This window comes from Oncorhynchus mykiss, chromosome 6 (genome assembly GCF_057628025.1).
Source record: "Oncorhynchus mykiss isolate SJ-2025 chromosome 6, ASM5762802v1, whole genome shotgun sequence".
NCBI lineage: Eukaryota > Metazoa > Chordata > Actinopteri > Salmoniformes > Salmonidae > Oncorhynchus > Oncorhynchus mykiss.
In genome coordinates, this window is record NC_143027.1 from 66,430,825 (window position 1) to 66,443,525 (window position 12,701).

The 12,701-nt window shown below is 40.9% G+C and overlaps 2 protein-coding genes and 3 non-coding genes across 8 annotated transcripts; all 5 read left to right on the forward strand.

Annotated features, from left to right (window-relative positions):
* Positions 1 to 162: 162 nt before the first annotated feature.
* Positions 163 to 4,902, forward strand: LOC110526391 (glycine cleavage system H protein, mitochondrial). 4 transcript variants are annotated; one of them, XM_090238639.1, is made up of 5 exons: positions 163 to 293; positions 2,732 to 2,811; positions 3,185 to 3,248; positions 3,357 to 3,488; positions 3,809 to 4,902. In XM_090238639.1, exons 3-5 carry the CDS (start codon positions 3,245 to 3,247, stop codon positions 3,904 to 3,906), a joined length of 234 nt encoding a protein of 77 aa, XP_090094765.1. In that variant the 5' UTR covers positions 163 to 293; positions 2,732 to 2,811; positions 3,185 to 3,244; the 3' UTR covers positions 3,907 to 4,902. The 4 variants fall into 4 exon arrangements, with proteins under 4 accessions (XP_090094765.1, XP_021463013.1, XP_090094764.1 ...); XM_021607338.3 differs by lacking the exon at positions 163 to 293 and adding an exon at positions 667 to 1,172; XM_090238638.1 differs by lacking the exon at positions 163 to 293 and adding an exon at positions 686 to 736.
* A 1,651-nt stretch (positions 4,903 to 6,553) lies between these two features.
* LOC110526390 (large ribosomal subunit protein eL13) lies at positions 6,554 to 10,327 on the forward strand. The gene is made up of 5 exons (XM_036980751.2): positions 6,554 to 6,671; positions 8,109 to 8,250; positions 8,717 to 8,890; positions 9,638 to 9,694; positions 10,123 to 10,327. Exons 1-5 carry the CDS (start codon positions 6,568 to 6,570, stop codon positions 10,279 to 10,281), a joined length of 636 nt encoding a protein of 211 aa, XP_036836646.1. The 5' UTR covers positions 6,554 to 6,567; the 3' UTR covers positions 10,282 to 10,327.
* On the forward strand, positions 8,411 to 8,487 carry LOC118965117 (small nucleolar RNA MBII-202). Its single transcript, XR_005052448.1, has one exon. It is a non-coding gene; the product is annotated as a small nucleolar RNA MBII-202 (small nucleolar RNA).
* On the forward strand, positions 9,132 to 9,215 carry LOC118965114 (small nucleolar RNA MBII-202). The gene has a single exon (XR_005052446.2). It is a non-coding gene; the product is annotated as a small nucleolar RNA MBII-202 (small nucleolar RNA).
* On the forward strand, positions 9,880 to 9,959 carry LOC118965116 (small nucleolar RNA MBII-202). Its single transcript, XR_005052447.2, has one exon. It is a non-coding gene; the product is annotated as a small nucleolar RNA MBII-202 (small nucleolar RNA).
* Positions 10,328 to 12,701: the final 2,374 nt, after the last annotated feature.

Consider the following 12,701-nt stretch of genomic DNA (forward strand, 5'->3'; position numbering starts at 1 on the left):
TGACCACCTATTCTGTTACAAAATGTTTTTTCTGTCTTTTCATTTTTCCAAATGGGAAACATTTAGCAACAAACTAGAGTTTCTATTGCACAAATTCAGGTAGAGCAATCCATTTAATTCTGCATCTGTGTTTCTTAAACGGTAAACTGTTTCTGTTGCAAGACATAATGAATACACCCCTGGTGACTGAACTCTTGACAACCAATGTGCACCCCACCTATATGGATCCCCTAAGAAAGGATTGTGGGATGACCTGTGTACAACACCGTTGGTTCAAGGAGGAAGAGCACAAGGTGAGTTAATTTCCAGTGAATGAAGTCGTTACTTTCTAGTCATGCTGCAAAGCACTGTAGGACCCTAGTGTTAAGTCTACCAAGAAAACAATTTGTTTAATGAAAGCAACACTAGGTTCTAGGAACTGTTGCCCAATCTCAGAAGTTGTGTACTACAGAACAACGGATACAATAGAAACATTGAGAGTTAGGGCTGTAATATTCATGAAGGAAAAACTAGTTAGTCATAACCCAGTTTCTACAACCTACCAAGCATAATGAGAATGGTCCCGTTCACCTGTTCAGACGTTGCATGAATCAACCAATGGTTGTGTGCCACGTCATCGATTGACTGATTGTTCTAACATATGTGGTGAGATGATAGTTAAAATACATATCCAGGTGGTGTAAAATATGGCATGCTTCGGCAATGCCTGGGCAGAGGAACGCGCCCAAACCTTCTGGTTAGTTCCACAATGCCATAAAGATGCAGAGTAGACTTTAGACTGAAGAAGATCTAACACTACCAACTATGCGAAAAAGCCATTAGTATCCTAAATATTCTGTTGTGCATCTGTTACGCCTTGGGAGTATCCATATAAGGAAAAACCTTATTGGCAAATACGGTTCAACTTTCACAAAGTCCTGCTGAAAAGCCGCTTCTATTTCATGTCGAGAGCGCGCAAAGGGTGATGGTGCGCGTTCCACTCAGTCAATTGCATGTGTAATCATTTCGGCCGACACTGAAGATGGCGATGAGAGTAGCGTTCCGGTGCCTTACTGCAAACTTTTCCCCAGTACTGATTCAGCGTTCACGACCTGTACAGATATCCGCAAATCGGCTCTTATGGAAGGCCAACCCCGCACAGTCACTGAGCACCGCCTCACGACTGTCCACAGGTAACAATTTGTTACAACGTTGCCCAAATTGGCGCACTCGGTGTTGCATGCTACATTTATTAACATCACAATTGATGTACGGGTCTGTGGCTACACATTCCAGTCACAGAGGGGATAATCGCACACTGTTTTGGTCAATCCCCCACGGTACATTTTTACACGTCAGTGAGAGTGTGAACTGCGATTTTTATATTTTTGTGGTCAGCATGTCCAGGTTTGTAAACAGTTTAGGACGCATTCCCTGCTACGATAAAGGGCGATGGGTCAAATAAAAAGTAGCCAAATGTTGGCCGTTACGTGGTCTAAAAGTAAACTATTCTCTCGTTATTCCCAGACAGAAATCAAGGGATTTTGTTTTTATGGAGTTCCAATGTACTTTTGTGATTCCCTGACCAGCCTGTCGAACAACGGTCCCGCGTTAGGTTGGTTTAACCGTAACATTTTTTATTATATGGTCGCTTTCCTTAAACTGCAATCTGGGATGTCCCCAAAAGAAGCCAGGTCGATTAAAGTTTATTTTCTTAGACGACACTGTAAAACGCGGTCTTAAAAAAACATTAGGGCTTGTTAAGCACTCAAGACACCCACTGTCTCGTGCCCCAGTGTAATGGACAATTACATAGAGCAAATCACGCACGAGTTTGGACGTAGGCAAGTCTAATGCTGGTCGGGAGGAACATATTTGAGCATACATCTATATTTAGCATATTTAACACATTTGTAGTCTGCAAATAAATGCATGGTGTAATTTGTGGGTGGTGGTTTAGTCTAGAAATTATATTGAAGATCTCCATTAAGGTAAGGCTCTCTTGTCTTTCAGACAAACCAGCCATGCCTCAGCATCTTTCACAGTTCACAATCTGGTTCAAACCTGTATTTTTCTGCATGATCTGATGCTAGCATTGGAAACTGTTGAGGCATTTAATTCCTCCCCAGCGTATTGGGGAAAATTGACAGCGGTTGACATAAACCACGTTTTAATGTTTCTTGCTTGAACTGTGGATTACATATTTGTACAAAAAATATATAAAATATGACTAGTTAATTTAATAGAATGAACAGCCCACATAGCAGATTAGAGGAAGGATGTTTAAATGTGTTGGCTCCCTCCCACCACTCATACTGTGTACAACTATACTACAATGTACAGTAATAGCTAGAGAATGCTGGTACATTGTATGAGCAATTGACATCACAATGGTGATAGTAATACAATTCACATCTTGTTTGACATTACAGGGCTGAATGTGGGGCAGTGCATGAATGGTATCTTTTGCCACCTTCCAGTATTTTAAATTTTGTTTGCTGTTTTGCGCAGTACTTTTTGGCTCTGGCCCATAGTACATTAGTGTCCTTTGGACAGTTAGGAGTTTGGAAACCCTAAATTAATGGTGGTGTACTCCTAGAACACAGAAAAACTAAAATGTCAAGTTTTGGAGATTATGGCCATGTCAACTGTCAGTGTAGTGTACTAATACATTATTAGTTTGAACATTAGTCTGTGCTGTTTTTCTATGCACATGCATCCCATTATCTGATGTGAATGTCTATTTTTACAGCCCTGAAATTCACAGACAAGCATGAGTGGGTACGAGTAGAGGGAGGAATTGGCACAGTTGGCATCAGCAAATTTGCTCAGGTAAGCAGTTTGGTTGATATTTTTATCAATGATTTAGTCTGCTGCTGTTTCCAAATTACTTATCTGACATTTATTGGTCTACATAATGCCTGTATTGTCTTGAGATATTTATTTTGGAACTTTTTACTTTGTCCTGCAATACAAAGACATATACCAGAATGACAATTTTACATATGTATGACTATTATGCCTGGCTTAAAAATTGAGGCTCAATCTGATATTTGTGCAAGAACTTGAAGTTTACCACAACTTACATTGGCCTTATTTTATGCTTTCCCAGAATTTCCTCAACGTGTACTTCAAATATGAATATTTTGTGTTGCAAATTCTGTGTAGCTGCTAAAATGTTAGAATTTGTGTCCCTCCATTGTAGGAAGCATTAGGTGATGTGGTATATTGTGGACTCCCTGAGGTGGGGCAAAAACTTGAACAAATGGGTGAGATTTTTCCAGGTTTAAGTTTCCTCCCACAAGTAAATGAGTCTTGTGACCACGAGCTTTGTTGCCAATAAGGAGGGTCATGCATGTCCTTTGCTTGTGTTTCAGAGGAGTTTGGTGCTTTGGAAAGTGTGAAGGCGGCTAGTGAGCTGTACTCTCCGCTGACTGGAGAGGTAACTGAAATCAACACAGAGCTGGCAGTCAACCCTGGACTAGTGAATAAATCCTGCTACGAAGTGGGTGAGTATCTTATGCAAGAACAAGTGACAAGACAAATCAGTTGATAATTTAGCAGACACTCTTATCCAGAGTGACTTACAGGAGAAAATTAGGGTTGTTTTGCTCAAGGGCACATCAACAGATCTTCACCTATTCCGCTTTGGTTTTCGAACCAGCGACCATTCGATTACTGGGCCAATGCTCTTAACCGCTATGGTACTTGCCACCTTATGTGAATTATTATATATATATATTGTTTTTGGGTGAATACTCATTCAACACACTTATTAACCCCCCCGTCCTGACAATTTTTCTGATGGTTGTTCTCCTTTGACTTCCAGGCTGGCTAATTAAGATGACTATTGACAACCCTGCAGAACTTGATGGCCTCATGGACGATTGCTCCTATGAGAAATTTATCAAATCACTTGATGAGTAGACTGCTCGACTCTCCATGTTCTTTTTTTAAAATGTTATTTTTAATGATGATTACAGGTCTTTCACACTAATCCTATCTGGACTGGCTGTAAAATCTCAGCTAAAAATATTATATAAAGTAGCCATATTTATTTTGACTGTAATTGTTTAATCACCAAGATAACCTAAATTATAATTAAAAATGCTCACCTAGGTGCTTTAGCTGATTAAACCACAAGACAACCTGAAGGGTTTGTTCCCATGTCCTGTTGGCACAATGATAAATCCTGTTGGCACAAAAATAAGAGTTGATTACTTCATGTGCTTGGTTTGAACTGAAAAAAATGCAGAGAAGTGGCAACAGGTTGGAAAGTGATCGGAAATGAGAAGTCAGATACAATAAATACAATCCATTGTTTTTTCATTATGGCTTTTCTATTCCATCTGATGGGAAGGATGGAATACAGTACTATTCACTTGCTTTACATAAACCACCTTAAGTCATTATCTAAGTCTAAACTTAATTTGATGTCTGGCAATGCAAGACTAGTCAAAACAAAACCTTGGCTGGTAGCCTGGCACTTCCAAAGACTCCCACACTTGTAGATTGACATTTTTCAGCAAGATCACCTTCTTTAGAACAAAAGACTACAGCACAAATTAAGCAAGAATCAAATCTATTTGTGATATTTTCCTATTTTGAGGTAACATCTGACATCAGGAATATGTGGATAATATTGCATTTGTTGTGTTGTTTGTACACACTGCCTGTGATTGTTGACATGGCTCACTAATATCTACTGCTACACATATCATTCTTAGTATATGTTTTTGGTGTAGGCCTATATATGCATAGATTGCATTTGGATTATTCGTTGTGTTATTTGGGTTACCTGGATTTGTTCTGACATTCATATATTGTTTTTGATTATTTGTGTACTTGTTTGGCATTGTTAGGAGCTAGGAACCCAAGCATTTTGCTGCACCTGCTGTTTGTGACCAATAAAATTTGATTTGATATGCTGCTGCTGTATTTTCCAACCCAAGTGATTCAAGCTAATGGTAACTGAAAGTTACACAAGTGATATTAACGCAATATATCTGCACAGTATCGTCATTGATTTATTAACACATAATCAGCCCAGTCAGTTAATTGAACAGTAGTTTACATTGTAAAGGGGATATTTCACATACTGTGAAGGGTGTGTGTGGACCTATTCCTAGAAATTACCCTGCTTTAAACTAGACCTTTTGTTCTGATGCCTAACTGGTGAAAACCCAGAGAGAGAGAAGCACTTGTCATTGCTACATTGAAGCTTGGCACACCTTGACCTTTGCCCTTAGATTAAGATCGAGATGAGGTGCAAGGGGGGATTGATCAATGATTAATGGCAAAAGTGGGCACAGGATCAGTGCAGCAGAGAAATTGAGCATATATTTGACTTTGTTTTATTTTTATTTAACCTTTAACTATGAATGAGGCTTTACTACTTTTACATGAGAATACAATTTGGCTGTCGGACAGAAAATATCCTTCCGGGATGGTCCTCTCTTGAGACAATGAGCAAAGTGATGGTGTTGCTGTTTGTGTGCACTTTAAAAAGACTGCGCATATGATTTCAAGAACGTATTAGGGTTAAATATTTGGATGGACAACACTCCTATAATGAAAACATGTCATTCATAATGATCATTACAACAATGAGAATGGAAAATTGGGCGATACGCAGGGAAATTGGCTATCTGAAACAGGCCCGTAAGTGAAATGTGTGTAACTTTATTGTGCGACTGCAGTGACCCCTTGTGGTGTACCTACATATAAATCTTGATTTGGGTGGAGGACCATTAGATACAGAACAAATAATCTGTCATGCATGCATACTGGTTGTTTCAATATGTGTTGTATTGGGACTTGAATAGGATAAACAAAGCACGTTATTACTCAGCATTATGCCAAAACAAGAAGATTTGGTTTACTAACAAAAAAACGTACAAAAAGCTAATTCGATCTGAATGCATTCTGAACAAGATATATTTTTTAACTCAAACTCTTCACACGTGGATATTAGTACATCCGGTTGACACTCCATTGCGTCTACCATTGGCTGCCATCTATATATCCCACAATGCACAATTTTAGGACTTCCTTTTTCCTTTCGGCCATTTTCCGCCCCAGACGGTATGTTGAAATAAGCTCACTATTTTTCAGACGAAATCGCTCTTCATCCTCAAATATATCGAAGTTGATGTGACTTTTATGTGTTTGTTGCGAACGTTTATGATGTTGTCGTTAAGAATATATTACTATTGACGAGTTTGTTGATCTAAAGGCTAAGATAAATGCGACCCAGATAGGTTCAGTTGTCAACCTATCTGGGTTGTAGACGCATGTATGTCTATGTTGTCAGTGACTTTACAAGTGTTTCATTGTCACCACCCATTGTCGACAATGAACTCCAATGATTACGGAGCCATTATCACAGTAAAGTATACGTCTGTTTGTGTTGGAATTCATTGTTGCACCCCAGCTTGCCTTGACGTGATGGCTAACATTTAGCCTATTAAGCACTTCGTCAGCCATTCTTTTTCCTCTTCTGGATGGGTTGATCTTATTGCTAAATGTGATTACCTTCTACGCCTACATGTGTTAATGTCAACTTCTGTTTCAGGGAAGTAGGCAACCATGGCACCCAGCCGGAATGGCATGCTTTTGAACCCACACTTCCACAAAGACTGGCAGACGAGGGTGCGCACCTGGTTCAACCAGCCCGCAAGGAAGACTCGCAGGTAGGCCTTGATTAGTGACTTTGGTTAAGTAAAGTATAATGGTTGGATAAATGTTAACTTTTGGTTGAACTGTCTTACGTTTCAAACGTCTACTGTATGCAAACCTACCAGCTATTAACTAGCATGGTTATGTGACATACCGAGTTTGTTAGGTAGCAGTGTGGATTGAATGATGCTATGGTGTAATTTTGTTGTGTAGCTGTGTATGAAGGTGATGATCATTCAAATATAACTTTCTATATAAACTCAGCAACAAAAAGAAACATCCCTTTTCAGGACCCTGTCTTTCAAGATAATTTGTAAAAATCCAAATAACTTCACAGATCTTCACTTTAAAGGGTTTAAACACTGTTTCCAATGCTTGTTCAATGAACCATGATTAATGAACATGCATCTGTGGAACGGATGACACTAACAGCTTACAGATGGTAGGCAATTAAGGTCAGTTATGAAAACTCAGATCACTAAAGAGGCCTTTCTACTGACTCTGAAAACACCAAGAAAGATGCTCAGGGTCCCTGCTCATCTGCTTCGAACGTGCATGAGGACTGCAGATGTGGCCAGGGCAATAAATTGCAATGTCCGTACTGTGAGACGCCTAAGACGGCGCTATAGGGAGACAGGACGGACAGCTGATTGTCCTCGCAGTGGCAGACCACGTGTAGCAACACCTGCACAGGATCGGTACATCTGAATATCACACCTGCGGGACAGGTACAGGATGGCAACAACTGCCTGAGTTACACCAGGAATGCACAATCCCTCCATCAGTGTTCAGACTGTCCGCAATAGGCTGGACTGAGGGCTTGTATGCCTGTTGTAAGGCAGGTCCTCACCAGAAATCACCGGCAACAACGTCACCTATAGGCACAAACCAACTGTCGCTGGACCAGACAGGACTGGCAAACAGTGCTCTTCACTGACGAGTCGGGGTTTTGTCTCACCGTGGGTGATGGTCGGATTCGAGTTTATCGTCGAATGAATGAACGTTACACCGAGGCCTGTACTCTGGAGCGGGATCGAGGTGGAGGGTCCATCTTGGTCTGGGGCGGTGTCACAGCATCATCGGCCTGAGCTTGTCATTGCAGGCAAAATCAATGCTGTGCATTACAGGGAAGACATCCTCCCTCATGTGGTACCCTTCCTGCAGGCTCATCCTGACATGACCCTCCAGCATGACAATGCCACCAGCCATACTGCTCATTCTGTGCGTGATCTGTGTTCTGTCATGGCCAGTGACGAGCCCGGATCTCAATCCTCCCCCCCCCACACTATTCAATTTCTGTTAATCATGTGTGTGGAACTTGTTCAATTTGTCTTAATCTTATATGCCTACAAATATTTACATATTTTGAGTTTGCTGAAAATAAACACTTGACAGTGAGGATGTTTTCTTTTTTTTTTGCTGAGTTTATGAACAGACTCCTCATTTTTCAGGCGAAAGGCCCGTCAAATCAAGGCTCGTCGTATTGCTCCACGCCCTGTGGCTGGTCCCCTCAGGCCTCAAGTCAGGTGTCCCACCATCAGGTATCACACCAAGGTGCGTGCCGGACGTGGCTTCACCCTGGAGGAGCTCAAGGTAAGAGGGAAATTAACAGTACATTTACCTTTCGAATAATAACCTCCAGGTTTATGCAGTGTTAGTTCGTTGTAAGACTGAACAGCCTGAAAGACAGGTTTGAGTTTTTATTGAATATATTTTAGCTTGCAGACTACTAGAACCTTTTACAGCAATCAAGTGATGACATCTCCGGAATCTCTGTACCTCCTTGATGATTCCATTTGAACCTATATGCTGATGTCTGCTTGTTTTAATGTGTGCTGTGTATATAAAAAAACAAACTCAAAAGCTGGTCAATTGAGTAATAACTTTGGACTCAAGACAGTTAACTAATTTGTTTGACAGGCTTTTTATCTGAATGTAACAATCTACTTGTATTGAATTATGTGCAAGCCTTCACACTGCTAAAAGTCCAGGCATGGCTAGCAACTAAATGGCCGACAGTTCTTAAATATTTGGTTCTTGCATGTGCTTTGTATTCTAGGCTGCCGGTATCCACAAGAAGACAGCCCGCACCATTGGCATCTCGGTTGACTCACGCCGTCGCAACAGATCTTCGGAGTCCCTGCAGGCCAATGTACAGCGCCTGAAAGAGTACCGCTCCAAGCTCATCCTCTTCCCCAGGAAGGCCTCCGCACCAAAGAAGGGAGACAGCACTGTAAGTGTCAGTCATAGAACATTGGGTTGGGTGTTTATAAACATGGGCACGCATAACCATATTGTTTAAGTGATTGCTTAATTTGAAGGTCAGATGATAAATATTTGCAGTGTGAAGACTTCAGCAGTCATGGATAACATTCCCTGTTAAAAGTGATTCTAGAATATTAGCTCATAACTGGGGTAATAATTGCAATTGTGATGAAAGCTGGATCGTGTGCAGCACTGGGCCTGCAGTCAAGTGATGACAAATTCTCCGGAATCTCTGTACTACCTTGATGATTACATTTGAACCTATTGTCTGATGACTGCCGGGTTCGTGTGTCCAGTGGCCATTCTGTAGTTTCTGAAACAAGCCATTAGAAAGTTTTGAAGTTAAGATGTGGAAATTGGTTTTCAAGCAGGTCTGAAGGTTTTGAAATGTGTTTACTGCTTTTTGTGCAGAGTAACATTGATCTGCAGGGGCAGGATATTAACCAGACTTTTGTGCTATAGATAATACTGTTTTAGACGTGTTGGAATGTCATTTAAAATATTGTTTACACATAACAGATCTGCATGGTTATCTGGACTACAACTTATGTGACTACTTTATGTGCTCCGATTTAGATTCAGTTGGTGTGCAATTAAATGTTTGAGGACTCTTCTCTTCACCCCAGTTGCGTTTTAGATTGACTGTACTGTCTTGCATGTGCACATGGTAGATGTTACTTTTCCTGAATGTATTAAAACTTTTCCCTTTCTCCAGGAGGAGGAAATCAAGATGGCCACGCAGCTCTCTGGCGCTGTCATGCCTATCAAGAATGTACGTATCACACATTCATATCTCTTGATTCACCCTCCAAATTAAGTTAATGTTCTTTATAATGCACTGAACACTGATTAGGGTTATTGTCTGTAAATGGGAAGACCAGGTCATACTTGAAATATTAGGATATTTCTTGAGTATATGTATTGGACAGATATGTTAGAGCTCTTTCAGCAGTCAAGTGATGACAAATTCTCCGGAATCTCTGTATTGCCTTGATGATTCTCTTTGAACCTATTATCTGATGACTGCCAGATTGTGCTGGGCCTTAACTTACAGAAGTGGACACACAAATAATTAAGGCATTGAGTAATGGCATGGGACTCTGCTAATCCATTGTATTTGACTGAAATGCCCCTCTACTCTTGATGAGTATATCTTTACATCAACATTGTTGTTAATTGGCTCTTCTCCCTCTGCTGCAGGTGCACAAGAAGGAGAAGGCCAGGGTGATTTCTGAGGATGAGAAGAACTTCAAGGCTTTCGCCAGCCTGCGTATGGCTCGTGCCAATGCTCGTCTCTTCGGCATCCGTGCCAAGAGGGCAAAGGAGGCGGAAGCGGAGAGTATTGACAAGAAGAAATAAACCGCTAGTTTCTATGGAACTTTCCAAAATAAAAGAACGTGTACAATTTTACTGGTCATTTTTCAATATGAAGGGTCATGTTTGTTACCATCTCATCTTGTACTCTTAATTTTTTATTGCAGTTGTGGGGACATTTCTGATTGATGATAAACACTCAACTTTGGGACATTAGAAAAATAGATTTTCATGCTTTAGTATTTCAATGATCACATTTGATGGATTATAGAAATACAGTTCGCATCGAACATTAAATAGAATGTTGACTGTTGCCCAAGAGACCAGTGGATGGAATTTCTTGCCCAGTCACGACCAGCAGGTGGTGGTTGTGCTACGTTGTAAATCCCTCACCCTGGCATTTTCAAATTGTATGTGGAAACCAGTCTCCTGAATATGAGCTATACACTTTGGAAGTGGCCTTTTTGAATCTTCTCCAACGAGTCAAATGGAGAACAAAAGTCCTTAAGCCCAAAAATTCATCCACAAACTAATTTATCTTAAATTACTGCATTATTCATTAATTTCATATGAACCCATTCAAAAGATTAAGGGATGTAAAGCCAAAGTGGTGGTCACTTTCAAAGTGTTTTTGATTCCCGTACTTTGAATTCCTAAATATGAAATGGCTTCTTTCACAACGCAGTCTTACAAAACCTCAACAGAATGTGGCGTCCTTGGCACGTCTACTGGCTCAGAATAGTTCACTGCTCATGTTAGTTTCCCTGCTAGCTCAACCAGAACCTTGTGTGATTGACTTATGAGCAATGCTCCAGCCTTCTAGAAGTTAATGAAAATGCGGTTTAGAGTTTTTTTTTTGTGTGTAATTGTGGAATTACTAGATTCTCAACCTAGCCCTGAAGGGCAGGTGCGTGGATCAGAAAACCAGTCAGATCTGGTGTGACCACCTTTTGCCTCATACAGCACAATGCATCTCCTGTGCATGGCGCTGATTGTGGTATGTTGTACCACTCTTCAATGACTGTGAAGTTGCTGGATATTGGCGGGAAAGGGAACACGTTATGTTGATCCAGAGCATCCCAAACATGCTCAACATCTGGTGACTATGCAGGCCATGGAAGAACTGGGACATTTTCAGTTTCCAGGAATTGTGTACAGAGCCTTGTGCATTGGGGCAGTGCATTATGCTGAAACGTGGCTGATGGCAGGGGCTAAATGGCTCATCAATGGGCCTCAGGATCTCTGCATTCAAATTGCCATTGATAAAATGTAATTATGTTTATAGCTTATGCTTGCCCATACCCTCACCACCATTATGGGACACTTCATAACGTTGACATCAGCAAACCGCTCGCCCACATGACGCCATACATTGTCTGCCATTGCCCAGTACAGTTGAAACCAGGATCAGTTGAAACCAGGATTCATCCATGAAGAGCACACTTCTCCAGCATGCCAGTGGCCATTGAAGTGGCTACGTTGCCGAACTGCAGTCAGGTCAAGACCCTGGTGAGGACAAAGAGCATGCAGATTAACTTCCCTGAGACGGGTTCTGACAAGTTGTGCAGAAATTCTTCGGTTGTGCAAACCCACAGTTTCATCAGCTGTCCAGGTGGCTGGTCTCAGACGATCCTGCAGGTGAAGAAGCTGGATGTGGAGGTCCTGGGCTGGCGTGGTTACAAGTGGTCTGCGGTTGTGAGGCCAGTTAGACGTACCACCAAATTCTCTACAATGACAGAGGTGGCAAATGGCAGAGAAAATAACATTCTACTCTCTGGCAACAGCTCTGGTGGACATTCCTGCAGGAAGCATGCCAATTGCATCTGTGACATTGTGTTGTGTAACAAAATGCACATTTAAGAGTGGCCTTTTATTGTCCCCAGCACAATGTGCACCTGTGTAATGATGCTGTTTAATCAGCTTGTTGATATGCCTCACCTGTCAGGTGGACGGTTTATCTTGGAAAATGAGAAATGTTCACTAAGGGATGTAAATAAATTTGTGCACAAAATTTGAGAGAAAAACTTTTTGTGCGTATGGAACATTTCTGGAATCTTATATTTCAGCTCATGAAACATGGTACCAACACTTTAAAGGGGGAAACCTAGTCAGTTGTACAACTGAGTGAATTCAACTGAAATGTGTCTTCCGCTTTTAACCCAAACCCTCTGAATCAAAGGTGCTGGGGGCTGCTTTAATTGACATCCACATGTTTTTTTTTTCAGTATACAAGTGCCTTCGGAATGTATTCAGACCCATTGACTTTTTCCACATTTTTTACGTTACAGCATTATTCTAAAATGGATTAAATAAAAATAATTAATCAGCAATCTACACACAACACCCCATAATGACAACGCAAAAACAGGTTTTTAAAAATGTTTGCAAAAAAACCCAGAAAAACATTATCTACATAAGTATTCAGACTGTCAATTTTGACTGTCTCAAAATTGAGCTCAGGTGCA

Bases quoted from the DNA above. Each gene is read 5' to 3' on its own strand.
- LOC110526391 (XM_021607338.3), top strand. From the start codon at position 1,022: ATGGCGATGAGAGTAGCGTTCCGGTGCCTTACTGCAAACTTTTCCCCA. The intron at 1,173-2,731 runs GTAACAATTTGT...CTATTTTTACAG, and splicing joins CGCCTCACGACTGTCCACAG to CCCTGAAATTCACAGACAAG. The intron at 3,489-3,808 runs GTGAGTATCTTA...TTTGACTTCCAG, and splicing joins TAAATCCTGCTACGAAGTGG to GCTGGCTAATTAAGATGACT.
- LOC110526390 (XM_036980751.2), top strand. From the start codon at position 6,568: ATGGCACCCAGCCGGAATGGCATGCTTTTGAACCCACACTTCCACAAA. The intron at 8,251-8,716 runs GTAAGAGGGAAA...TTTGTATTCTAG, and splicing joins TCACCCTGGAGGAGCTCAAG to GCTGCCGGTATCCACAAGAA. The intron at 8,891-9,637 runs GTAAGTGTCAGT...CCCTTTCTCCAG, and splicing joins CAAAGAAGGGAGACAGCACT to GAGGAGGAAATCAAGATGGC.